The 24,496-nt window shown below is 32.3% G+C and overlaps 1 protein-coding gene across 3 annotated transcripts in view; it reads left to right on the plus strand.

The window, feature by feature from the left end:
• Positions 1-226: 226 nt before the first annotated feature.
• LOC134725555 (tuberin-like) overlaps positions 227-24,496 on the plus strand; it is a 51,773-nt gene continuing 27,503 nt past the window's right edge. For 2 of the 3 annotated variants that reach the window (XM_063589470.1, XM_063589471.1), the window contains exons 1-17: positions 227-414; positions 2,294-2,380; positions 2,887-2,997; positions 3,612-3,691; positions 4,931-4,995; positions 6,199-6,331; positions 7,392-7,440; positions 8,646-8,771; positions 13,028-13,101; positions 13,660-13,786; positions 14,437-14,580; positions 17,474-17,629; positions 18,173-18,276; positions 21,077-21,158; positions 22,115-22,408; positions 23,455-23,583; positions 23,939-24,054. In XM_063589470.1, coding sequence (XP_063445540.1) covers positions 280-414; positions 2,294-2,380; positions 2,887-2,997; positions 3,612-3,691; positions 4,931-4,995; positions 6,199-6,331; positions 7,392-7,440; positions 8,646-8,771; positions 13,028-13,101; positions 13,660-13,786; positions 14,437-14,580; positions 17,474-17,629; positions 18,173-18,276; positions 21,077-21,158; positions 22,115-22,408; positions 23,455-23,583; positions 23,939-24,054 — 2,012 coding nt within the window. In that variant the 5' untranslated portion in view covers positions 227-279. Of the gene's footprint in view, positions 415-2,293; positions 2,381-2,886; positions 2,998-3,611; positions 3,692-4,930; positions 4,996-6,198; positions 6,332-7,391; positions 7,441-8,645; positions 8,772-10,138; positions 10,184-13,027; positions 13,102-13,659; positions 13,787-14,436; positions 14,581-17,473; positions 17,630-18,172; positions 18,277-21,076; positions 21,159-22,114; positions 22,409-23,454; positions 23,584-23,938; positions 24,055-24,496 lie in introns of those variants that run through there. The other variant, XM_063589472.1, reaches the window with a different exon arrangement.

Raw genomic sequence — 24,496 nt, forward strand, 5'->3', positions numbered from 1 at the left:
TATTTTTAAAATTGAAGAGATGGGGCGAGTTTGTTGTAGGGCGAGATGTCCTTTTATGTCGTTGTTAATCCGTAGTTTCAATCACACTCTCCTAACTTTACAAAGGTTGGAAGCAAATTAAACTTACAATTTTAAGAATAAAACAAAGACAATAAAAGGTTAATATTTTCATTAAAATAAAAATTTGTTTACTTTTTTTCTTATTTGCTTAAGGAACCCATTGATTTTCAACGACTCAAGGGACAACCAATTCTCGTGCTCCCATTCGTGGCGAAGAACATGTCAAAGAAAAATGAAGACAATTTAAAGGATAAGATAAAGAATTTACTTGGTTTCTCAAAGGAAAAGGATAAACCGATCACCTTCCAAAAAAGCCAAACTAAGGAAATAGTTTTCACCCCAGAACGTTTAAGGGTAAGATGCAGTTTCAAAACACATCTTTGGCTCGAAAATTTACCTTAATAGGGGTTATAGTGCACGAATGTATGAAATTTGTAAGGAAAACAACTTTTTTTCTGGTATATTTGCGTGAAGGTACGATTCAGGGATGTTCTGGGGTTGGAATTCCCCTTTTTAGATTGCCAACTAATACGTTTGTCCAGGAACATACATGTATGTTTGGATATCCCTTTTTATATGTGTAGAATGGTTTTGAAATCTTCATTTTAAAAGCAGCTTGATTTGTGCATGCATACAATTGCCTTTATTTGATAACTGCTATGATGTCTATGTCATTTTGTCTCTGGTTGAGAGTTGTACAGGCCAGTCTGGATCTCACAAACATGTTTAACCCCGCCGCATTTTTGCGCCTGTCCCAAGTCAGGAGCCTCTGGCCTTTGTTAGTCATGTATTATTTTAATTTTAGTTTCTTGTGTACAATTTGGAAATAAGTATGGCGTTCATTATCACTGAACTAGTATATATTTGTTTAGGGGCCAGTTGAAGGAAGCCTCCGTGTGCGTGAATTTCTCGCTACATTGAAGACCTGTTGGTGACCTTCTGCTGTTGTTTTTTTCTATGGTTGGGTTCTTGTCTCTTTTACACATTCCCCATTTCCATTCTAAATTTTATTGGATACGGTTTTCAGATGAATCTGTCATGTGACTTTATTATAAGTAATATATGATAATTATATATTTGAAATATCAGACATAGTTCATCTGACCTCGACCTCATATCATGGATCAGTGATGAAAAATGGTGTACATGTCGTCTTGCAGGTTTAACATGGTATAACCTGACCTCAAGGCTCATATTAAGAGTTCATTGGTTCATCTGATGGTGACCTTGACCTCATTTACATGGTTTATTGGTAATGTTGAGTTTATATATGATTTACCAGAGAGGGAGTATAGGACCTATATCGGGACTCTGGGATCAGTGTTTTAAAGCTCTGGATTTGAGAATTTATTTTTTTCGAATTTCGGGTCCTAAGGATTTCATGTTTTTAAGCCGGGTTTTCGGGATCAGGACCCCTCCTATCCCCCTCACCAGACTTTCAACATAAATTGAATCATGATATTAAAGTAAAACGGGTGAACCATGTCAGTGTGTGCACTCTTGTTTCTAAATAATTTATTAAACAAGTTTTCTTATCTCATTTATGTCATTAGGCCTTAAAGGCTTAAATTTAGTAATATGTTGCTATTTTGTCTACCTTGGTGTTCTCTGATTTTAAAAGAATATGTAATATATGTGGAGCTATAGTTTTAGGGAAAGCAGTGCTATTTTCAAACCTCATGGTCGTATTTGAAATTTCTATGGAAAACATTAGACCACTTTCGAGTTCATCCTTCACTGGAAAAAAATTCTTCAATTATGCAAGGCACTTACCAGAAAGAGGGGATCACCTGTATCCCTGCACTATTAACGTTCATCAAGTGTCCTTGTGATAGTCATTGTGCAGAATAAACTAGAAATAATGCATGTTTGTTTTATAAGTACTTTATCACATTTCCTTAATGACAGCAGTGCTGGTTGTCAATTATGAGAATTTAATAAGTTGATTAAATTATGCAATATAGAGTTATAGTTTTCTAACCACTGGCTCAACATTGGAACTGAAGTGACTATGCCCCTAAATGCATGAATGATGTACACTAAAACCAGAGTTTTTGACGAAAATGCATCAAACTCGAAAGTTGTCTATTGCATTATGCCTCTGCCACTTCTAAGGAAAATATTTTGCTTTATATACATTTGTACATGTATATGTAAGCATAATTTGTTACTTTTTCAATCATGTACATACATTTTGTATATATGTTTGTTTCACTTTTTTTCATTTTTGCAGGAGATTGGCCCTGAAAGTCCTGCTAACAACAGACTTAGAACAATAAGAGAGCTTAGTGAAGTGGTGCTTAATAAAAGATTAGAGGAGGTAAGAAATTCAGTACAATCATCAAGATTAAATTTGGTTGAAAAAGTATAGCAAAATATGTTTGAACCAAAAATTTTTCCCAATTTCAACAGTTTCGAAATTGACCTGTTTTGTCTTAGGGTTACAAATGGAGATAAACTTAGAATGGGTAATATCTTGAATTTCTCTTTTAATATTTCCATCAGATGTTTATTAACAATATTTTGCTTTACATAACCATTTTAAAGTCAAAAGTCAAATTTATATATGTTTTATATTGAATATCACATACTTTTTCATAATGAGCAAAGAAAAATGAAGAAGGAATTGAATTGCAGATGTACATGTAAACAAGGAATATTTCAATGACCTGGGGGTGGATGAAAATTTGCTAATTGATAAGAATTGGCCTTATTGCTGGTACAAAAAAAGTATTGGCTTTGATAAGGGATTGTTTGTTACATGTTTCTGTTCACTATGTCTTCTTGTACTAGATTAATGATCCACAATTGATGGTTCTTTTACAGAATGCAATTGAAGCATTATGGCATAGTATTAAAGATTTAGTACAGAGTACTTCACCATCAGAGAGTAGAATTGTTGCGTTACATTTCCTGAAATGCCTTCTAGAAGGACAGGTAAAGTGTTGTCTATAAACAATATAATTCACCTCAATATATTTGATGCTGTTAAATCAATTATAATTCATTTACTATTATTTGCAGCATCATGGTTTTCTGCCTCAAATCTTAAGTGTTTAAGAAAAGGAAAAAAATATTTAATCACTTATTACTTACACCAACTATTATGTTGAAAAGTTTTCAAGGATTGCAATGCAAATTTGTATTAGAAAATATTACATGTAATTATACTACAATGTTGGGTTTTTTCATTTGTAAAATTAAACGTTTTTTTTAAAGTTTTTTTGAGGTGTTAAATCACATCTTGTAAAATTACTAAAATGTGTACTCAATCAACCTTTTTACGCCCCTATAAATTTAATTAAAGAAGCATTTAATCTTATTATAACTTTCCCATGTTACAACGTTCAAAGTTAAGAGTTAAATCAAGCATTTTGTTTGAGATTCCATGCATTGTTTTAACATTTTAACAAAGCCCATGTGAAGTCATAGATGTTTTATTTTATACTGAATGCCTTTACAAATCAAAATAACGAAATTATTTCTATACAATTTTATTATTTGATAATAATTTTATTATTTCATAATAATTTTTATTATTTCCATTTTAGTATCAGTATTTAGGGATCCTCAGAGGATTTTTTTTCCATGTTATTGAATGTTTAACTGTACCAAGTGATACTGCATACAGGTATGTCTATAACTTTATTTTACTTCATAACAACATTATCAGTTAGAGAAAAAATATATTTAAAGAATGACTGCAAAAAAAGATTCTGTCCATGAAGAAATAACATAAAAAATGTGGTGTACACTGAATAAAACATGTAGCAGGTTATTTAACAGTGTTCACCACATTTTTTATGCTATTTCGAGTTGATAGAGAAAAAAATTACAATCATTCCTTATAATTTAAAACTTTATTCAATTTTAAAAGAGTTAATCATCAAAAAACGTTGATAATGTCACAGTCATATGACAAAATAATGTCTATGAGCTGATCAACAAATTCTCTCAGCCTATCAGAAGACGTGATACATCCAAAATTAAACTATTACCTGATGTTCAAATCTGGTAACTTGAATATTCAAACTAAATGAAAAACATCTAAGCAAATGACATGAACTCCACAAAAGAAGTGTGACAAGGCTTCAACAGGATAAGTAATTTGCAATGATTATATTTGGTTTGTAGTTTCTATTGATATGGTCACATCACTGTGTCAACATTTTATTGGCTATTTTAGGTTGGATTTGTTGTTAATTCTGAGTGGACATGGAAGTAATTATAATTAGGGCCCCGCCTTTAGGCGGGTCGCCCTATAGTGATCAGTCTGTCCGTCCCTCCGTCCGTCCGTCTGTCCGTCCGTAACACTTTCGTGTCCGCTCCATATCTAGAGAACCATGATGATTTCATACTTTATACTTAACATGAATATTAACCACCACCAGAGGGTGTGTCATGATGTATGTACAACTTCCTAGGTCAAAGGTCAATGTAAAAACTTGGGTTTCAGTTGACAACCCCGTGTCCTTTGGTGAAGATAGTGTCCGCTCCATATCTAGATAGCCGTTATGATTTTATACTTAATACTTAACATGATTATTAACCAACAACAGAGGGTGTGTCATGTTGTATGTACAACTTCCTAGGTCAAAGGTCAAGGTCAAAAACTTTGGTTTCAGTTGACAACCCTGTGTCTTGAAAGTAAGATGAGAATATTTATCAGTTTTAACTTAAAATCTTAGATTAAAATCACACTTGAGACTATGTAATAACTTCAAATAATGCTTCATATCAGATTATCCATACAACTTATTTACCCCACATTATTGACAGCGGGGCTCACAGAGATGGCTCCCATCTCAATGATATCTAGTTTGTATAGACAAGTCATATCTCTGTGTCAACATTCTATTTACTATTTTAGGTTGGACTTGTTGTTAATCCTGAGTGAACATGGAAGAAATTTACATGAGTTTGAAGAAGATGCAGGTACAAATAAAGATTTTTTTTTAAAGATTGGACTGTTGTATACAAATAATGAAAAAAGTCATTGAAATGGACCAATGCTGAAACAGAGTCTCAATTTCTGACAAAATGACTGTGTTTTTTTAGGTGATTCATAAATATAAAGATGCTAAGACTATTGACTGGCCCAATATTAAATTTTTAAATTTGTTCATTTCAGACATATTTTTCCAACATTTATTTCACTGTTCCCTAATAGTGAACTTCATAAAAAATTTACAGTGAACTCATAAAAGATTTACAACACAAAAGAATTTTTTCAACACCATCATCTTATTAGTTTTGGGGTAAAAGATTGCATGACATGCAATCAGAACATCAATGATGGAATTGTTGAGGGGGGATAGTACCTTTATAAGGACTCCGGGAACAGGTGTTTATAAGCTTGTGATTTCGGGATTGACCCTTTTGGGATCCGGGAATTCTTTATTCAAATTTCATGACCTCAGGATTATGTTGTTTTTAACCCCGGGATTTCGTGTTTATAAGTCTGGGATTTCGGGATCAGGACCCATCCTACCCTCCTTCATTGTTAAAGTCATCTATGATTCTATAAAAAATGGAGTTATCTTCCTTTGTCCAGAATTCTAGTTTTCAATGCAATAATTGCTTCCTATTGATAAATTAAAGCAATCTTTACCAATCCCTGCTTACAAGCTCTGATATTAATATGGCAGCCTCATTAAAACCCAGTTTTACATAAATGACAGTATTTTCCCTTGTATTAAAAGTTATAGAATATTTTAAAAAGCAAAGAAATCTTGTACATGATTTGTCAATTATTGATGAGTACAATATCTCTTATATACGATTCTGTTGCAAAATAGCCAGGCCATATAGTTTCATTTACTTTCTACTTTCAGTCTTTCTGTCCACCCTTAATACTATGTAGACTAGATATTTATATAGATAAATAATGAGCATCAAACACTGACAAGATTAATCAATTTCGACAGTCACATATGGCAGTGTTGAGTTTTTCGCCAGTCCTAGACAAACTTTACACTAGAAAATAAATCCACAATAGAGGTAATAATTTCAATGACACCAGAAACACCATAGCTATAAAACAATAGTCCTACATAAGTAAAACTATGATATTGAAGGTTCTGTTTTGGGGTTGAAGTAATAACTGAGAAAGATTTTGTTTTCAAATTATTATTGCAGGACCTTTTCTGCTGCAGTGGATGCCACAAGTACGGTCATCTGGGAAGATAAAACAATATTTAGAACTTATTGTCAATGTTATCAAGTTTAATGCTGCTTACTTAGATGAACCTGTGCTCTCTGGAATAGTGAAGTAAGTTTAATTTCACATAGAAACAATATAACAAAAAAAACACTAAGAATTGGCCAAAGTATGTGATTATGTGTTATCTTATATACCTTCAAACATTTGAAAACCTTATGCTGGATTTACTGTGTGTGCAATAATTCAAAGCTTAATTTAGTGACATCTTTCATATAGGAGATTTGACTGTTTGCAGTGAAACTTGTGCATTTTATCTTTGTTCTATTGTTTACAGCTGGAAATATCCAGAAGGATCCTTATTACTCCCTTCATTGAAGTAATACAAGTGTCATATTGAGCTAAACATTTAGCAATAGCCTTGTAAAAATATAGGGGTGTAAATGGAGAGAAAAACAGCATTCACATCTTTTACATGTAGAAATTATTTTGGTAATCATTATAAAACCATAAATGCATTTTCACACATTGAAGATCATTGAACATAAGTTCTCAGTTTCAGCACATATGTAATTTTTTTGAGAGGAGCAGTTGTTCAACTAGTATTTATAATATCTTCCTACTGGAGGTCAGCACTTTTATCCAGACAATCTGGCTTCCTCAACCAATAAAAACTGACAATATAATACTGTTACAGCGGATTCCATTGAGTGTGTAGCCAAAGGTAATATCTTTGGTTAGCTTGCTTGTTAGCTGAACTGTGAAGTCATTGTTAGGTTATGTAAACTACCCTACTTTAAGAATAGACTAATCCTACAGAAAACAAATCAATCTGTCTGTTGGACTATGCTACTTCGAAAGGAGGGTAGTTTACCTAACCTAACAATGACTTCACGGTTCAGCTAACAAGCAAGCTAACCAAAGATATTACCTTTGGCTAAACACTCAATGGAATCTGCTGTTAGTTCAGAAATTATTGCATGTCTATATTATTGCGTGCCTATTTTATTGCGATTTTATCATTATGACTCAAACACGAGTTTGAATTATTGCGATTATTACTGTCGCATTTTTCGCAATAATAAAAACATCGCAATAATTTCTGAATTTACAGTAGTTGGTATCACATGTAGTTGAATAGCTCATATAAAATATTCTATTGTTTTAACAGACAGACATGCATGGTTACAAATAAAGGTAACAAAGAAGAAATAAATAAGGTAAGAACCATTAGGGATTACTTGACTAGGGTTAATTACTTTGTAGGTCTTAATGACCATCCAAGAAGTAACACATTACTACATCATATTTAAGCAAGACAACATTAATTGTAAAATACTAATAAATTATTTTGAATTTATTGTTTAAGAGACTATCATTTTGAAATTGATTTTTTGTGTAATCTTTTGTTTGTCCCCATCCACAGAGCACTATTGAATTTATAATGTAAGAGTGAGTTTTAGTCTAGATGCTCTCATTCTTAGTTGGAATGTTTGTCTTCATGTTTTAGCCTATTGAAGTAAATGTACTCTACTCCTTTGAGACTTAGTCTGCAAGCTCAAATAGTTCATTTTTTATACTTAACCATTTTACACATCCCTTATTATTTGAAAAAATATTGCAGGATAATGGGACTTGAGCATTTAAGTCAGTTGTAACTTGAAGCATAATGTCACCTGGTTAATGCTACTGCTCTGAGACTATGCTTTCTATAAACCTTTATGATTAGCAATAGTGTTTTTATAACAAGTTGATAACACTGTTCTGCAATTTTGGTAGGACTATTTTACACAAGTTATGGCACTTTGAACAGTTCTGCTTATTGTCACTAAAAGGCACTTTGAGACCATTTGACCTACAGCTACTTGGATTGTGTTTCATAATGTGTTGTTGACCATACTACATCATCTTTATAGTTTTGTGATCAGTGCAGGAGTTACATGTATTGAATTTTTTTGTTAAATTTGCATGTAATCTTTTTGGTGCTTTGTTTTATTAGAATAGTAATTCATATCCTGGTAGCAAATACAGTTCAATAGCTTTAATGGACTATGATTGAATTCAAAACTACCCAGCAAAACACTATCAAATTATTGCATACAATTTGGGTACGGTTATATACTGTATAGCGGGTTATTTTCGCGGGTGTAAAATTTCGTGATTTTCATTGAATAAGGTATACGAAAAATTTTGGCGGTTATTATTTTGGCGGATTCAACATGTTTAACATTACCTTTGCATGTACAGTTTTAAATTGGCGGAATTTATTTTGGCAATTTTGTTCTATCCGCGAAAATAAGCGAAAATTTACACCCCGCGAAAATAACCCGCTATACTGTATTTTGTGTTATCAAGTCATTTATTACCCAAAGTAGTTTAAAAGTTGAAGTCTGATTCACTGATTGATTTTACTATCTGATTATAGGGTTGTTTGGATGTCCTGAATACTGTACTGTGCTACAGTTATCTGCCTACAGAATGTTTAGATTACTTTATTGCTGCCTTATGTCGCATGGTCAATATGGCACATTTCTGTCAGTCAAGCTGGGATGTAAGTAATATGGCACATTTCTGTCAGTCAAGCTGGGATGTAAGTAATATGGCACATTTCTGTCAGTCAAGCTGGGATGTAAGTAATATGGCACATTTCTGTCAGTCAAGCTGGGATGTCAGTAATATGGCATATTTCTGTCAGTCAAGTTGGGATGTCAGTAATATGGCACATTTCTGTCAGTCAAGCTGGGATGTAAGTAATATGGCACATTTCTGTCAGTCAAGCTGGGTTGTAAGTAATATGGCACATTTCTGTCAGTCAAGCTGGGATGCAAGTGATATTGCAGATTTCTGTCAGTCAAGCTGGGATGTAAGTAATATGGCACATTTCTGTCAGTCAAGCTGGGATGTAAGTAATATGGCACATTTCTGTCAGTCAAGCTGGGATGTAAGTAATATGGCATATTTCTGTCAGTCAAGCTGGGATGTAAGTAATATGGCACATTCCTGTCAGTCAAAGCTGGGATGTAAGTAATATGGCAAATTTCTGTCAGTCAAGCTGGGATGTAAGTAATATGGCAAATTTCTGTCAGTCAAGCTGGGATGTAAGTAATATGGCAAATTTCTGTCAGTCAAGCTGGGATGTAAGTAATATGGCATATTTCTGTCAGTCAAGCTGGGATGTCAGTAGTATGGCACATCTCTGTCAGTCAAACTGGGATGTAAGTAATATGGCACATGTCTGTCAGTCAAGCTGGGATGTAAGTAATATGGCATATTTCTGTCAGTCAAGCTGGGATGTAAGTAATATGGCACATGTCTGTCAGTCAAGCTGGGATGTAAGTAATATGGCACATTTCTGTCAGTCAAGCTGGGATGTAAGTAATATGGCACATTTCTGTCAGTCAAGCTGGGATGTCAGTAATATGGCACATTTCTGTCAGTCAAGCTGGGATGTCAGTAATATGGCACATTTCTGTCAGTCAAGCTGGGATGTAAGTAATAGGGCACATTTCTGTCAGTCAAGCTGGGATGCAAGTGATATTGCAGATTTCTGTCAGTCAAGCTGGGATGTAAGTAATATGGCACATTTCTGTCAGTCAAGCTGGGATGTAAGTAATATGGCACATTCCTGTCAGTCAAAGCTGGGATGTAAGTAATATGGCAAATTTCTGTCAGTCAAGCTGGGATGTCAGTAATATGGCATATTTCTGTCAGTCAAGCTGGGATGTCAGTAGTATGGCACATCTCTGTCAGTCAAACTGGAATGTCAGTAATATGGCACATTTCTGTCAGTCAAACTGGGATGAAAGTAATATGGCACATTTCTGTCAGTCAAGCTGGGATGTAAGTAATATGGCACATTTCTGTCAGTCAAAGTCAAGCTGGGATGTAAGTAATATGGCACATTTCTGAGAGTCAAGCTGGGATGTAAGTAATATGGCACATTTCTGTCAGTCAAGCTGGGATGTAAGTAATATTGGACATTTCTGTCAGTCAACCTGGGATGTAAGTAATGAATATATTTAATAACTACTGTAAAAACATCAACTTAAAACTTGGATGTGAACATTGAAATATATCCAAAATCTGGGTTCGGACCCTGATTTCATAATTTTGTATGTTGATGGACACTGAACATACAGTTTAATTATTACAAGATATGATTAGCAGGGAAAAGCCTTTTAACACTTACAAAATCTTCATCATGCACTATTAAAATGTCTACTTAGATTGCTGTATACTTTTAATTAGTAATGAATGTGTTGCATATTTCCCCGCCGTAGCAGAGAATGCATTAAGTATTACCCTTGTCAGTCTGTACGTATATATGTCCCAAAGTTGGTTTCCATTTTCTAACTTGAGTTTGTCTCAACCATTTGTTATGAAACTTAAACATAATATTTATTATCACATAATACAGATCATTTGAAATTGGGAAGCATCAATTATACGATTCATGAATCATTGCTGAATTTTTCGTTTCCGTTCTCTAATTTTATTTGGCCTAAACCAAATTTTATGAAACTTATACACAATGCTTATTACTACATAATACAGATTGAGCTTGAAATTATGTAGTGTCATTTTTACTGTTCTTGGGTTATGCCCCTTTATAAACATAGAAATTGCTCAATTTTTATACGATTCAAAATTTTCGTCGTATATTGCTATCACGTTGGCGTCGTCGTCGTCGTCGTCCGAATACTTTTAGTTTTTTTGCACTCTAACTTTAGTAAAAGTGAATAGAAATCTATGAAATTTTAACACAAGGTTTATGACCATAAAAGGAAGGCTGGTATTGATTTTGGGAGTTTTGGTCCCAACATTTTAGGAATTAAGGGCCAAAAAGGGCCCAAATAAGCATTTTCTTGGTTTTCGCACTATAACTTTAGTTTAAGTTAATAGAAATCTATGAAATTTTGACACAAGGTTTATGACCACAAAAGAAAGGTTGGGATTGATTTTGGGAGTTTTGGTTTCAACAGTTTAGGAATAAGGGGCCAAAAAAGGGCCACAATAAGCATTATTCTTGGTTTTCGCACAATAACTTAAGTTAAAGTAAATAGAAATCAATGAAATTTAAACACAATGTTTATGACCACGAAAGGAAGGTTGGTATTGATTTTGGGGGGTTCAGTCCCAACAGTTTAGGAATTAGGGGCCAAACAGGGACCCAAATAAGCATTTTTCTTGGTTTTCGCACCATAGCGTTAGTATAAGTAAATAGAAATCTATGAAATTTAAACACAAGGTTTATGACTATTAAAGGAAGGTTGGTATTGATGTTGGGAGTTTTGGTCCCAACAGTTAAGGAAAAAGGGGCCCAAAGGGTTCAAAATTAAATTTTGTTTGATTTCATAAAAATTTAATAATTGGGGTTCTTTAATATGCCGAATCTAACTGTGTATGTAGATTCTTAATTTTTGGTCCTGTATTCAAATTGGTCTACATTAAGGTCCAAAGGGTCCAAAATTAAACTTAGTTTGATTTTAACAAAAATTGAAACCTTTGGGTGCTTTGATATGCTGAATCTAAAAATGTACTTAGATTTTTGATTATTGGCCCAGTTTTCAAGTTGGCCCAAATCGAGGTCCAAAATTAAACATTGTTTGATTTCATCAAAAATTGAATAATTGGGGTTCTTTGATATGCCAAATCTAACTGTGTATGTAGATTCTTAATTTTTGGTCCAGTTTTAAAATTGGTCTAAATTAAAGTGCAAAGGGTCCAAAATTAAACTAAGTTTGATTTTAACAAAAATTAAATTCTTGGGCCTCTTTGATATGCTGAATCTAAACATGTACTTAGATTTTTGATTATGGGCCCAGTTTTCAAGTTGGTCCAAATCAGGATATAAAATTATTATATTAAGTATTGTGCAATAGCAAGTCTTTTCAATTGCACAGTATTGTGCAATGGCAAGAAATATCTAATTTCACAATATTGTGAAATAGCAATTTTTTTTTTAATTAAGAGTTATCTTTCTTTGTCCAGTATAATCAGCAAGAAATATCTGCAATAATTTTTTTAATTGGAGTTATCTTTCTTTGTCCAGAATCAACTTAAATCTTTGTTATATACAATATACAATGTATATTCACTTTTTACTACCAACTGATAAATTTAAATAATCTTTACCATTCAGTGATAACAAGCAGTTTTTTTTACATCTTAATATTTTATGATGTATTTAAATGAGTAGTAATTGTTGCAAACTCCATAAGAATATTTTAATTGAAATTAGTTTTGGAATAAGGGAAAGGGGGATGTGATTAAAAAATTGGGTTCAATTTTTCTCATTTGAAATTTCATAAATAAAAAGAAAATTTCTTCAAACATTTTTTTGAGAGGATTAATATTCAACAGCATAGTGAATTGCTCTAAGAGAAAACAAAAATTTTAAGTTCATTTGAATACATTCATTCTGTGTCAGAAACCTATGCTGTGTCAACTATTTAATCACAATCCAAATTTAGAGCGGAATCCAGCTTGAATGTTGTGTCCATACTTGCCCCAACCGTTCAGGGTTCAACCTCTGCGGTCGTATAAAGCTTCGCCCTGCGGAGCATCTGGTTCATTTCTGTTCTGTTACTTTAGTTTGCCTCAACTGAATGATATAAAACTTATACACAATACTTATTACCACAAAACTCAGATCAAGTACAAATTTGGATATGTTCACTTTTAATGTTTGATAGTTATGTCCCATTATAACTTCATATGATATGCAAGCAGGGGCATCATCGATGTCCCATGGACACTTTACCCATTTACTGAATGAATATTTTGAATTTTTTTTTCATTTTGTAGTTGATGAGGAAGCTATTAGGTACTCACCTAGGTCATAGCACTATATACACCATGTGCTGTATGTTACAAAATAGGTAAGAATTCTAAAATGTATTATATGTCTATAAATATAATATATATATATCTAGCCATCTTGACACTGACTAAGACCCTTTAGTTAGATAAAAAATAATTATTTGAATGAAATACTTCTTAAATCAAGCCAGTTTCACATATTGAAATATAAGAGACACATTTAATGATCTTCACTTTTGTAAATAAAATGCCATAAAATGAAGAAAAAAAAAAGAAGAAAACAATTGTGATGAAAAAGTAATGTTATGATGGTACAAAACAATGCAAAAGATTACTCTATTAAAATTCAATTGAAAGTTTTAATCCTGTTCTATTGCTACGAAAATATTCAGCTACTCAATTTTCACAATTATTGTTTATCAAAATGCAATATTTAATGAAATTTTTCCCAATAAGTGTGTGTTTTAAGTTTTTTGAAATTTTATATATTTGTTGAAAGGTTGATAAAGCAAATAAATTTTGTCAAAATTATACAGAGATTAAGCAAGCCAGAATAATTTTAGTCAAGATGTTTTGTACCATCTTAAGATGACAAAGCTATTATTTTTTTTCAACAGGCGACAACCAATTGACCATGAGTTATTACGTGGTGCTGTGTTTTTCATTGGAATGGCTCTTTGGGGCTGTAAGAAAGTGCCATCATTAAAACATACTGCTTCATCAGTGCTTCCTTCATTTCTACAGGTATGTGTAATATATTGGGACAGATTACAGACCTATTGTTACAATGGGTAGTCATTTTTGCAAATCCATCAATGTTTTTTAATCTAGAACTTTCTGTTACAATTTCATGCATGAACAAACCAAATATCACATCCTCTCCAAAATAGTCACACCTGAAATGTCTAAATCCTCTAGAAGAAGTCACTTGAGATGTGTAAAAAGTAAAATCACAAAAAAACTTCGGAAAATTCAAAATGGAAAGTCCCTAATCAAATGGCAAAATCAAAAGTTCAAACACATGAAACAAATGGATTACCATTGTCATATTCCTGACTTGGTATAGGCATTTTAGAATGTAAAAAATTGTGGATTAAACCTGGTTTTATAGGTATCTAAACCTCTCACTTGTATGACAGTCTCATCAAATTCCAATATAATGTATAATGTAATGTCATAGCTGTTTCTTTTATAAATCATCAGATAAGAGCCTCAAAATAGTCTGAATTCTTAAATAACGCAGGTAGATTTTGTGCTATATTCCAATACAATTGAAAATTATCTTTTTGCACACACTTTAGGGTAAAAAGATTTCAGTATACTTTTCTAGGTATGTGTATTGAGGTAAAATCTTATAGCCTTCACTTTTGCTTTAAAAAATCTTTTGTGAACAGGTGCTATCAACGAACAGTTACTTGGTGGGACATGAAGTAATATTAAGTGTACAGAGACTTTTGAAGAAGTATGGTAAAGAATTACAGTATGTTACTTGGAACTGTATACTGGATATTATGGAAAGTCTTCTTAAATTATTTGAGGTATTATTAAAAAAATAAGCAATTTATTACAGTAAAATTTATGTAGATTTTTTTAAGTGGCAATCAGTAAAAGCTTAATTTATTACAAAAAGCTGACTTGAGACTTAAATAATCTCTTTGATTCTGATTGGTCAACCAGATTTCTTTTTATATTGATGTTGATTGGACTTTCAAAATGGCAAGTCAATGGCCACCAGCATTTACTTCATTGAAGTCTATGTAAAATTTGTAGCAAAATCTTTATAAGCATTGCTAATCGGGTTAGTTTTATGCAGTGATGAGAAATCTGTCGTACTGAGGTATATCATAGTACTTGTAGAGTCTTCTAGTAAGATTCCATGTAGTGGTATATCTTTGATCAATGAACCTAGTATAACTCTGAGCATGCTTGGAAATTTGACCATAGGCACACTGTTATTTTGAACTGGGGGGTTAGGTCTAGTTTATGGTGAACCACTAGTGGTAAGTTAAAGATATTTGGTATGCAGTTGTATAAGTGTTGGCACATCTCATTACCATAGAGATTATTTGGCCTTGTCCCTTCTGTACATAGTCATGTACTATTGACTTTGAAACTTTTGCTTAGTTTTCATGTATTAGTTTGTGATTAGGTCAGTTTATAGGGAGCCACTAGTGATAAGTAAATGATATTTGATATGCAGTTGTATAATCATGAGCATATCTCATTTCCACGGAGATCATTTGGCCCCGCCCCCTCAGTCATGGTCAATTGACTTTGAAATTTTTACTAAGTTTTCATGTATGAGTTTGTGGTTAGATTTGTTTATGGGGAACCACTTGTGGTAGGTCAATGATATTTGGAATGCAGTTGTATTAGCATTGGCACATCCCATTTCCATGGAGATTATATTACCCCACCCTCAGTTATATAGTTTATCGACTGAAATTTTAAAATTGAGAATGGAAATGGGGAATGTGTCAAAGAGACAACAACCTGACCATAGAAAAAGCTACAGCAGAAGGTCACCAACAGGTCTTCAATGTAGCGAGAAATTCCTGCACCCTGAGGCTTCCGTCAGTTGGCCCCTATACAAATATATACTAGTACAGTGATAATGAATGTCATACTTAATTCCAAATCGTACACGAGAAAATTTATAATTTTGTTTAGTTCACATGTATTAGTTTGTGTTTAGGTTTGTATAAAGAGAACTACTTATGATAAGTCAATGGTAATGATATGCAGTTGTAATAGCATTGGCACATCTCATTTCCATGGTGATTGTTTAGTCATGTACCTTCAGTCATGGTTCATTGACTTTGAATATTTGCAAAACTTACATGTCATAGTGTTGCTATTTTAATTTCAACATTTGCATTATTGAAATTTAAAAAAAGCGAGACATATCTCTGTGTTAACAGTTTATTATAATAATTTCCAATGAAAAATTTGCATTTTAAAGTTTTTTACTGATTTTAAGACGCTGCATACTAAAAATCTGTCAAATGATGTGTCATTCGTACAGATAATTGTCTTATGAATATCTAAATTGTTTCTTACTGCAATGATTAGAAGTCGGCAAATGTAGATGTATCCTATTATTGTAGAGTCTCTATGTGAGATTCCAATCAATGGTATATCTGTGATTATTAATATTGCTTTTCTCTGAGCATGTAAAAATGATCAAGTAAAAGTTTTAGAAAAATATAGGTATGTTGTATGATATGGAGGTTGGATAAACCTCAATTGATCAGCAATTCATTACTTTTATTACATATTACACATCTTTGGTATTACAGCACATTTCAGTCAGTATGTAGCTAAGGGTAATATCTTTTGTTAGCTGAACCATGAAGTCATTGTTAGGTAAGGTATACTACCCTCCTTTTAAAGTAGCTTAGTCCTACAGAGAGATGGATTGGTTATATGTTGGGCTAGTCTACTATTAAAGGAGGGTAGTTTACCTAACCTAACAATGACTTCATGGTTCAGCTAACAAGCAAGCTAACCAAAGATATTACCATTAGCTACATACTGACTGAAATGTGCTGTAATGATATAATAATTAGTATGGAACTTATTGACTACACCCTGCCACACAGTCAATTCCTGTTTAAAGATACTTTGAATCTTTAATACATTTGTATATACCAACTGTGCATGTGACTCAATTTGTGCATTAAGGACTGCTTTTAATATGGAATATGATGAATTGTACTGTGTAAGCTTCAAAGTCATGTTTGTATGATGATACTCTGTGTTTTTACTTTACCCACTGAAAACTCCAATCTTCTTTGATAATAATGGCCAGTTTCCTTTGTAAGGTTGGTAGCTCTCTCAGCATTTTATGGCGCTTCCATTAGAAAAGACTGGTCACATGATATAGCCAAGAATTCTGAAAGTGGCATTAAACACTGACACTCAATCAAACAATTAATCTATGATCAAAATGTAACTAGATAGGTTTATAGCATGCAGTGATGACATATCGTCGTTTTAAGATTTTCATTGGTTGTGTAGAGACTATTTAATTAGACTCCATACAATGATATGTCTATGATCAGCTTAAAGCACTTAAATTGTCTGAGCATACTCTTAGAGTTCAAACAGATCATTTTTTTTCTGCTATTTTCACATTTCTTGATCAGTGTTAGAAAATTATTTCTTCTCACAAGTAAATATCTGTTTTCGACAAATAATTGGTTGAAACTAAAAAAATATTTGCTTTTTACTTAATTTTCCTACTGTGACATGAAAAAGGCAACCATGCCGGATGACATCACATTAAAAGAACATAACCTTCTGCAAATCTTTGAAAATGAAGGATAGAAGTTCATTAGAAAAACAGATTCCTCCATTATTACTCATGTATTAAGATCTTTTTCCGTCTTAACAATTGTATTGTTTAGATATTTGTTCATTTCTTTTTAGACCCCTGTCCAACCAACACAGTCAGGATTTACTCAGATGGTGGCAAATTTACATGAAATCTTAACAACAATTGAGGAACTGTATGCACATGGTCATTACAGTGGTTGTGTATCCAGATTCTTTAAAATCATAGAGTTATGTTCTACCAAAAGACCAGTAAGTATAGAGTCATAGATTTTGTATGAAAATTAAATTCAGTTAGAATAAAATAAATTAGACTTACTTCTGATTGTATTATATATATGGAGCAATACTGTTGGATTTATTATTACTCGTCAGACACCTATTTTCCTAGATTAGTGGGTACAGATGAACCATAAAACTCAAATGTTTAACGGATTACAATTTTTTTATAAGCTTTGTATATTGAGATTGGCAAAACCCACAAAAATAAAAATATCCACAGTATTAATAAATTTAGCATTTAAATCATGCAATAATTTCTAAATTACCAGTAATCAAATGTTCCAGTTGTAAACTGTTACAGGAAATAAATGTATTAGCTTTATATTAGTTACAATATTTCTTGCATACTGAAATTTTAATGGAGTGAGAGTTATGACAACTAAAATCCAGTCTTCATCTGATATTTGTCCTTTTGTCAAACCCCACAAAAATATATAAGCAACATGCCTTCAAAGAGCTGCTTTCTGTATATATTTAAGATTGACAAAATCATTTGTTTATTTTTTATTTCAGGAAAGTTCAGTTTCCATGTTAATTGATTACGATGCCCAGCAGATCCACCCAGGGAAAGAGAACTGGTTATCTAACATGTATCAATTATTGGACAAATATTTCAGGTAACAAAAACAAAATATTTAAACAATTTCTGTTGTATGATATTTTTAAGTACCAGTAAATGCTTTAATAGACTTTTACAATACCTAATTTAAAAAAAAAAATCTACTTTATTTGCATTATAATACTTTGCTTTAAAAATTATACCCCCTGCTTTAAAAAAGGGGAGGGGTATACTGTTTTACCTCTGTCTCTCCGTCCATCCTTCTGTCTTTCAGTCAATCCATCCATCCCTCTGTCTGTCTGTCCCTCCCTTAAATATTTTTTGTCACATCTTTTTCGTGAACTACAATAGTTCATCATAAGGATTTTAAAAATTTGGTTTCAGGGTTCATATAAGTCAGCTATACCATGTTTTAAGATTCGCCACTCATTAACTTCCTGTTTAAGGAACACTTGTATCCTTTTGCACATGATAGATCAGTTGAAAATTTTTGTCACATCTTTCCCATTAACTTCAATACAAGGATTTCTGAAAAAAAAATTCTGGGTTTATATAATTCAGTTATACCCTGTGATACATTTTTATATTCATCACTCAACAACTTCTTCTTTACTGAACACTTGTATCATTTTACACACCAAAGTCAAGTTGAAAATTAATGGTCACATTTTTCTTGGGAACTATAAAACAAGGATTTCTGAAAATCGGATTCAGGGATGATATAAGTCATGTATACTGTGAGATACGTTTTCAGATTTATCACTTAAGGAGGCTCACGGGTACAAAAATTTCAGCAAAAATTAAACATTTGTTTATTCATTACAAATTTTATGTATTACACTATAAGTTATTAACTTATAATATGGTACAAAATATAACCCAAACAATTTGATTCAGTTTGGCCAAAGATGACTTTTAAAATGTTTGTATCATTGAAAAAGCTCCAAATTATCTCCCTTTGGTGCAAAAATGTAATTTTTGGGCATTAAAATTTAAATATCTATTTCAACTCATCTGTGACCTATATTTTTATGCCCCACCTACGATAGTAGAGGGGCATTATGTTTTCTGGTCTGTTCGTTTGTCTGTCCGTCTGTTCGTTCGTCCGTCTGTCCCGCTTCAGGTTAAAGTTTTTGATGAAGTTGAAGTTCAATCAACTTGAAACTTAGTATACATGTGCCCTATGATATTATCTTTCTAATTTTAATGCCAAATTAGAGTTTTTACCCCAATTTTACGGTTCACTGAACATAGAAAATGATAGTGCAAATTTCAGGTTAAAGTTTTTGGTCAAGATAGTTTTTGATAAATTTAAAGTCCAATCAACTTGAAACTTTGTATATGTTCCGGACCATATGAGTATTTGGACCATACGCGTATGGTCATGACCATATGGGTATATACTCATATGGTCCGACCATACGCGTATGGTCGTGGTAATTAACACTCTGTAACAGTTTACTTTTAATACTTCTAAACTCTTCATATGGTATGACCGTTCATTCAAAATACGCTATCATATAGGTAATTTTATCATTATATTATCATAAAAAGATAAGCTAAATAAAAATAAAAAGTTTCACATAGTTAATTTTACTTAATTGTCAAATTGAAAGTAAACACATTTTATACCGATGGTCATTACCGATTTGTTATTACGAGTAAATGGCAATATGTCGACTAAAAAATTAAATTCAAAAAATTTCTTAATGAACTGTTACATAAGAAGTCACTGGAAAGTAGCATACTATTAGTTTATTTAAGTTGTGTTGTGAAGATGGTGTATTGCAGTCATTTTACGATATTTGAGATCTAGAGCTTCTTAAAAACCCCGTAGACATCAGAATTGCAAAAGACCTCGGTAACACTGAACGCAGCTGCAAAAAAGACTTGTTTTTCACTCGCAAACACAATGTGTAAATGAAAAAGATCGTGCACAAATTTCTTGCAAATTCAAAAAAGCTATGATACCGTGTGGAAGTGAATGTCATCCAAACCTAAATGCACGAATGTAACTAGCGATGAAAACTAACTATGGCATCAATATTAAATTTTTACGTAGTTTTTTGGATATAAAATAAAAAAAAATTGTCATGTTTTAAACCATCACTGTTTTTTAGATAAAGTTTTTGTATAATTGAAACGTTTATAATGTAATTTGAAGAAAATATATATACCTATATGGTCCAAATACTCATATGGTCCGGCCCGTTAATAACCAAACGAGTATTATACTCATATGGTCCGACCATACGCGTACGGTCGGACCATATGAGTATACGCATATGGTCATGACCATACGCGTATGGTCCAAATACTCATATGGTCCGGAACATATACATGTTCCCTTTGATAAGATCATTCTAATTTTAATGCCAAATTAGATAATTTATTCGAATTTCAGTCCACTAAACATGGAAAATGATAGTGCGAGTGGGGCATCGGTGTACTGTGGACACATTCTTGTTTATTATTGTTTTCAAATAAACTGTACATAAATTAAATAATTGTAAAATTTAAGCGATTTCTGTAATTTAGTTCTTTTTTATGCTCCACCTACGATAGTGAAATCCTATATTAAAATAAAAATTTGATTTAAACTGTGAACCCTCTTAACACATTCCTGTTTACCAAAATGTTTGGGCAGGGGTATCATCAGCGAGCAGTAGCTCACACTTTTACTAGTTATTAATCTTTTGAAAACATAATAAATACCAGGAAATATGTCTTCTTTAAAAAACTGGTAATTAATTGTCAAAAATGTGTATGTCTAAGTATCAATTATTGTACTTTTTTGTAGCTTTATTTAAAAAATAGCAAGACTTCATCAGTAATTTTTAGATTTAACTCTTTTTCAGACATGAACACAGGACTGTAATACGAGTAAAAGCTTTGACCATTTTGTCCTTTACACTTAGTGTCAATAAACACATGCATGAGGTATGAGCTATTGTATATTGAGACATTATTGCTATGTTTTATTATCAAGAAAAATGCTACAGGGTTGTAATTGCAATAATATAAACATTTGGAAATTCTGTATATGAAACAAGCAGGATTTTTTTCAATTACATCAATTAAAAATGCATTTTAGTATAAAATGACAAAATTGCAATATTAAATACAATTTAAAGAAATTTATAAGTTATTTATAAAAATAGGAATGAAAAAATATTGTGTAGATCTTCAGACAATATATTGCATAAGTACATACATTAAAAAGCTCATTGAAGTGATTACCCAACAGTGAAACATCAAAACAATAATAAGAATGATATGATATAAATATTACTGAGAGAAATATTGATTATAGCCAAGTTAACTTGTTGACAGAAAGCTGCTATAAATATAGTTAAAAAACTTTAAAAAAACAAAACAGCTTATGGTTAGGGAAAAAAAGGTTATATCCAATATTTTACAATTTTTGTGGATGTCATTGGTTTAGCTGAACCACAAATTTACAAGTTCATTGAATTTCAAATTTTCTGTAAGATTTTATGTAGACTGAAAATGAAACTCCATGAAAACATGAAAATATAAATTGCAGAACTGACCAAAATAAATGAATCCACAGTATATCCATAGTAACCGATTGAGCAAAATTCTTTGCAAACAGATATCCGCAACTCAAATTTGAGAAAAAAGCCACGGAGTAATAATATCAATAAAATATATGTGGTAAAGTAATCAAACATATACTGGCATAATTTAGCCAAACAATCACACTTGAGTGTGTAAAATACTATACAAACAACCAATGGGCACATCAAGATATATATGATAGATAACTTAGCAGTTTATTCTTTTATTTTACTTAGCCTCAAATTATTTTTGCTATCTAAACAGTAGTTTAGAAGAATAAATTAATTCTGAAAAGAGATTTTATATTTTTTAAGGACGATTTGATCAACAATGTTGTTCTGCCACATCTCAGCCATATTGACACTGACAAAGACCCTGTGGTTAGGAAGGTAGCAGCAGACATATTGATATGTCTGGCCCAGAGTTGTAGTCCCGCTTGTTTTGCCGATATAATAGGACTCCTTGACAAGTTGATAACCAGACCTATGGTGGCATACCTAACTTCACCACATCCAGGGATGGACGGCAGTGATATGTTACAGAAACTTGAAGAAAGCCACCTGGTGGATATCAAAACATCGTTATTAGGATTAGTAGATTTATTCAAAGTAAGATCATCATTATCTATCAGTATTAGTTTGTTGTTTAAAAGATATTACCACAGTATTATTATTCAAATTAAAAAAATGAGGAATATGCATTTTCTTATTGAACAGTTATGTCTCATCAAGCAAATACTTTTTATACCCCCGCTTTAAACCGCTTTAAAAAAGGGGGGGTATACTGTTTTACCTCTGTCTGTCAGACCGTCCGTCCCATGAAACTTTCATCACATTTTTGTCAGGAACTACACATCCACCCTTTCTGTAATTTGGTATCAACATTTATATATGTCAGCTATACCGTGTGATGCGTTTTCAGATTCATCACTAGAGCACTTCCTGTTTACCGAAACACTTGTATGATTTTACACATGATAGCCAAGTTGAAAATTTTCGTCACATTTTTCTCAGGAAATACAATACAAGGATTTCTGAAATTTGGTTTCAGGATTTATATTAGTCAGCTATACCGTGTGATGGGTTTTCAGATTCATCACTTGACAACTTCCTGTTTACCGAACACTTGTATGATTTTACACATGATAGCCAAGTTGAAAATTTTCGTCACATTTTTCTCAGGAACTACAATACAAGGATTTCTGAAATTTGGTTTCAGGATTTATATAAGTCAGCTATACCGTGTGATGCGTTTTCAGATTCATCACTTGACAACTTCCTGTTTACCGAACACTTGTATGATTTTACACATGATAGCCAAGTTGAAATTTTTCGTCACATTTTTCTCAGGAACTACAATACAAGGATTTCTGAAATTTGGTTTCAGGATTTATATAAGTCAGCTATACCGTGTGATGCGTTTTCAGATTCATCACTTGACAACTTCCTGTTTACCGAACACTTGCATATTTTTACACTATTAATATTATCCACTTGCGGCGGGGGTATCATCAGTGAGCAGTAGCTCGCAGTTTCACTTGTTTTATTTGTGTTACAGTTTTTTAGAATTAGGTTGGCAGAATTATTACATTTGATATAGTTTGAAATTGGCCTTTTAACTCTTTCAAGTGATATTTTTATTCTCTTGGTTGCAGGCAAAGTTATACACACGGCCATCAAACCAGTGTTTGAAATTGTATGAACTGTTGATCACTCATATGAAAAACCAGTATTCTTCACCTAAAGAGTATGTCAGCTATGCTGCTGCTACTGTTAGGAAAGCCGTAAGTTTGAATTCAGAAAAGGATAATAAATTGCAGTATTGTGTTATATATAGAAACTTCCTCTCAAAATACAAAAAAAATCACTACTTGTTTAAAACTTAGCATATTAAGAAATCTGTTTAATTATTTGATAAAAAAGATAATAATTAATAGCAGTAAAGTAATTCAAGCAAAGCATTTGCTGAAAATGTGCATTTCTTTTAGTTAGTGTAGACAAAATCCATGTATTGGAAATGCAAAAATAAATAAAAGTGGAAACTTATGATCTTGAATTAAGTTGTTTAAACTAGAATACATGTAGAAATTACTGGTTGTTATAGTTTATATAGTTACAAAATAACATTTATATTTTCAGATATTAGAATCCTTCTTGCTATTAAGATGTGACAGTTTACATAGATTAGGATTTATAGATAAAAACCAAGAAGACAATCAATTTATATTTAGTCCCTATATTGTGTGCCAAACCAGGTAATGAGTATTTAAATTTAAAAGATATATTGCTGTGGATGATTTTTCCTCTTTTTGTCTTGCCTAAGAAGTAAAAAAAAAAGCAATTCTCAGGTGTGCCGTTTCCACCATCATTGCTGAAGCAGCAACTTTAACACTGTATTAGTTTGTGATAAGGTCAGTTAAAAGCTTATAAAAGATAGATATATAGATGGAGTTACTATGGCCATTGCAGATTTCTTATTTCTTTCTAGATTATTTGGCCAAGCCCAATCAGTCATGACTATTGACTTTGAAACTTTTGTTTAGATAGCACGAATAAGTTTTTGATAAAGCCAGTTTAAGGAGAAACCACAAGTGATAGGTCAATGATATTTGCTATGGATTCGTTTTAGCATTTGCACATGTCATTTCCATGGCAAGTTTATGATTAGTCAAAGGTATTTAATGTGTTGTTTCCTGT

The sequence above is a fragment of the Mytilus trossulus genome, chromosome 7 (assembly GCF_036588685.1).
Source record: "Mytilus trossulus isolate FHL-02 chromosome 7, PNRI_Mtr1.1.1.hap1, whole genome shotgun sequence".
Taxonomy (NCBI): domain Eukaryota; kingdom Metazoa; phylum Mollusca; class Bivalvia; order Mytilida; family Mytilidae; genus Mytilus; species Mytilus trossulus.